We start from the raw sequence: 5000 nt of genomic DNA, 5'->3' as shown, positions 1-5000 counted from the left end.
CCATTTCTATCAACTAAATATATGCAAACAATTTACATAAATCATTAAACTGGATATAAACAAGTTCTATAAACATAAACACATACAGAGGTGATGTGAGTATATGTACATCTGTACCAGTGGAAGCTGCTGAGGGGAGGACGGCTCATAATAATACCTGGAATGGACTGGGATTGACTGGAATGGTATCAAACACATCAAAACCAGGTATTTAATAGCATTCCATTCACTACATTGAGGCCATTGCTGTTAGCCATCCTCCCCTCAGCAGCCTCCACTGATCTTTACTAATTGTAAGTCTCTCTGGATAAGTGTCTGCTACGTTTAAAAAAAATGTAAATGCATGTGTGTGTGTGTGTGTACCTGTGTGTAGGCTGATGTTATCTCTTCGTAGAGCGTCTGGTGTTGTTGTATGGACGCCTCCAGCTCCGCCATCTCAGCCGGCAACGAGTCGTCAGCACACGCCTCACACCAGCCCTCCACACGCCCCAGGAACTGAAACATAACACACACACGTTATATACATACCCACGTTATATATACACACACACATTATATATACACACACACATTACCCACGTTATATACACACACACATTATATATACACACACACATTATATATACACACACACATTATATATACACACACACATTATATATACACACACACATTATATATACACACACACATTATATATACACACACACATTATATATACACACCCACGTTATATACACACACACATTATATATACACACACACATTATATATACACACACACATTATATATACACACACACATTATATATACACACACACACGCTATATACACACACATTATATATACACACACACATTATATATACACACACACATTATATATACACACACGTTATATATACACACACACGTTATATATACACACACACACACGTTATATACACACACACGTTATATACACACACACACGTTATATATACACACACACATTATATACACACACACACGTTATATATACACACACACATTATATATACACACCCACATTATATATACACACCCACATTATATATACACAACCACATTATATATACACACCCACATTATATATACGCACACACGTTATATACACACACACATTATATACACACACGTTATACACACACACACGTTATATATACACACGTTATATACACACACACGTTATACACACCCACATTATATATACACACACACGTTATATACACACACACATTATACACACACACGTTATATACACACACACACGTTATATACACACACATTATATATATACACACACATTATATATACACACACACTATATATAAACACACACATTATATATACACACACGTTATATACACACACACGTTATATACACACACACATTATATACACACGCACACATTATATACACACACACGTTATATACACACACACATTATATACACACACACATTATATATACACACACGTTATATACACACACACGTTATATACACACGCACACATTATATACACACACACGTTATATATACACACACACGTTATATACACACACACACTCATTATATATACACACACACATTATATATACACACACGTTATATATACACACACACAGTATATATATAACGTGTGTATATATAATGTGTGTGTGTATATATAACGTGTGTGTATATATAATGTGTGTGTGTATATATAATGTGTGTGTGTATATATAATGTGTGTGTGTGTATATAGCGTGTGTGTGTATATATAACGTGTGTGTGTATATAGTGTGTGTGTATATAATGTGTGTGTGTGTGTATATAACGTGTGTGTGTATATAATATGTGTGTGTATATATAATGTGTGTGTGTATATATAACGTGTGTGTGTATATATAACGTGTGTGTGTATATATAACGTGTGTGTGTATATAGTGTGTGTGTATATAATGTGTGTGTGTGTGTATATAACGTGTGTGTGTATATAATGTGTGTGTGTCAATAACACAGTAGGAAAAAAAGAGAGTCTATATACATTGTGTGCAAAAGGCATGAGGAGGTAGGCAAATGATCAGATGGTCATGTACAGGTAGAGATATTGGTGTGCAAAAGAGCAGAAAAGTAAATAAATAAAAACAGTATGGGGATGAGGTAGGTAAAAATGGGTGGGCTATTTACCGATAGACTATGTACAGCTGCAGCGATCGGTTAGCTGCTCAGATAGCAGATGTTTAAAGTTGGTGAGGGAGATAAAAGTCTCCAACTTCAGCCATTTTTGCAATTCGTTCCAGTCACAGGCAGCAGAGAACTGGAACGAAAGGCGGCCAAATGAGGTGCTGGCTTTAGGGATGATCAGTGAGATACACCTGCTGGAGCGTGCTACGGGTGGGTGTTGCCATCGTGACCAGTGAACTGAGATAAGGCGGAGCTTTACCTAGCATGGACTTGTAGATGACCTGGAGCCAGTGGGTCTGGCGACGAATATGTAGCGAGGGCCAGCCGACTAGAGCATACAGGTCGCAGTGGTGGGTGGTATAAGGTGCTTTAGTGACAAAACGGATGGCACTGTGATAAACTGCATCCAGTTTGCTGAGTAGAGTGTTGGAAGCAATTTTGTAGATGACATCGCCGAAGTCGAGGATCGGTAGGATAGTCAGTTTTACTAGGGTAAGTTTGGCGGCGTGAGTGAAGGAGGCTTTGTTGCGGAATAGAAAGCCGACTCTAGATTTGATTTTCGATTGGAGATGTTTGATATGAGTCTGGAAGGAGAGTTTACAGTCTAGCCAGACACCTAGGTACTTATAGATGTCCACATATTCAAGGTCGGAACCATCCAGGGTGGTGATGCTGGTCAGGCGTGCGGGTGCAGGCAGCGAACGGTTGAAAAGCATGCATTTGGTTTTACTGGCGTTTAAGAGCAGTTGGAGGCCACGGAAGGAGTGTTGTATGGCATTGAAGCTCGTTTGGAGGTTAGATAGCACAGTGTCCAAGGACGGGCCGGAAGTATATAGAATGGAGTCGTCTGCGTAGAGGTGGATCAGGGAATCGCCCGCAGCAAGAGCAACATCATTGATATATACAGAGAAAAGAGTCGGCCCAAGAATTGAACCCTGTGGCACCCCCATAGAGACTGCCAGAGGACTGTGTTTATATAATGTGTGTGTGTATATACACACACATTATATATACACACACGTTATATACACACACACATTATATATATACATATACATTATATATACACACACGTTATATATACACACACGTTATATACACACACACACACGTTATATACACACACACGTTATATACACACACACACGTTATATACACACACACACATTATATACACACACACTATATACACACACACGTTATATACACACACACACATTATATATACATTATATATATATTTATTTTATATATTTTTTATTTCACCTTTATTTAACCAGGTAAGCTAGTTGAGAACAAGTTCTCATTTACAACTGCGACCTGGCCAAGATAAATATGCACACACACACGTTACGTGTATATATATACACACACACACGTCATACACACGCCAACATTCACAAAAACAAACAAGTTGTAAACACAGTTGTATTTTCTGTCAAACTCATTACACACGGAGTTCTCTTTAAAGGTAGACTGGGTGAAATTACGTTGCCACCAGCAGCACCGCAGATGGAGATGAGTGAGATGCAAGACTTGGCTCTCACACAGTCACACACAGTATCTGCACACGGCACGGGTTCGCTTCACACTGCTACAGCATGGTAGCCATGGGAACAAATAAGTTGAAGTTGAGCCTCGCACTTCAACACTCTTAGTTGTTGCTGAAATCGACCCACTGCTGTTATCTTTCAGCTTCTCCGTCATATCGCTGAGTCTACCTTTAATGTTGATAAAGTGCATTTGCCTTTTTCATTCACAGTAAATAAATCACAAAGCTCTTAGTAATGTCCATGAGAAGGAAGCACCCAGACACACCTGTTCTGCCCCCTGGTGGAAGTCGGTGGACATGACCAGCGTGTTGCTGCGTTCCTCCAGCACTGACGTCAGCCCTTTCCAGTCCTCCTGTAGCCGTGACGAGACACACGCGATCCGCTCCGCTCCGTAGTGACACCCCTCACACAGCTGCATCGCCACGGAGACCACCCCGTCCACGTTCACACTCCCGTTCTAAGGAGAGGTCAGAGGTTAGGAGTTAAAGATCAGTGTTCATCAAGTGACGGTACCATACATTAGAGTTCACAGCTCATGTTTAATAGCACCATAGAGTTAAAGGTCACGTGTAATAGAATGTCTGTACTGTAGAGTTCAAAGTGTCATGTAATAAATATATATATATATATATTTTTTTTAACCTTTATTTAACTAGGCAAGTCAGTTAAGAATTTGAAGCTGCACAAAGAACGGTAAGTCGTGGTTCATATAGCCGACAGCTATATATAACTTTACTGGTGTAGCATGTAGGCTAACGTAAAGTTAAATCAATGAGCCTCCACACAGTCAGTCAGTGCGGGAACGTGATCATTGCACCCAAGATTGAGCTAAGCTGGCCAGGCTGTTGGTAGACTAAAGCCTGCCTGATGTCACTGCTGTTCCTAAAACCATTGACATACGTTAGCCTACTGTAACCACACAGAGAGAGAGTGTGTGTGTGTACAGTGTGTGTGTGTGTTAAGGTTGGGCGATTGTGTACAAGCCTACATTGCCCGATAACGACCCATAGCGATCCTCGATAGTCGATCACTATTGGGGGGGGGGGGGGTATCAATTTGATACTTGACGGTCTTGACTTGAGACTTGACTCGGACTTGCCTGTCTTGACTTGGGACTTGAGTGCTAAGACTTGAGACTTAATTGTGACTTGTAAAACAATGACTTGGTCCCACCTCTGGTAAAGGGTAACAGAATGTCTGTACCATAAAGTTGATGATAAAGGGTAACAGAATGTCTGTACCATAGAGTTGATGATAA

At 40.0% G+C, this 5000-nt stretch overlaps 1 protein-coding gene across 1 annotated transcript in view; it reads right to left on the bottom strand.

The window, feature by feature from the left end:
* LOC109886966 (kalirin) overlaps positions 1–5000 on the bottom strand; it is a 30195-nt gene that overhangs the window by 14016 nt on the left and 11179 nt on the right. Inside the window, 2 exon segments of the mRNA XM_031820722.1 lie at positions 364–495; positions 4008–4199. Of these exon segments, the coding sequence (XP_031676582.1) occupies positions 364–495; positions 4008–4199 (324 nt within the window).

Source organism: Oncorhynchus kisutch, unplaced genomic scaffold, assembly GCF_002021735.2.
Source record: "Oncorhynchus kisutch isolate 150728-3 unplaced genomic scaffold, Okis_V2 scaffold3610, whole genome shotgun sequence".
Lineage (NCBI taxonomy): Eukaryota > Metazoa > Chordata > Actinopteri > Salmoniformes > Salmonidae > Oncorhynchus > Oncorhynchus kisutch.
This window is presented reverse-complemented; position numbering and strand designations above follow the sequence as displayed.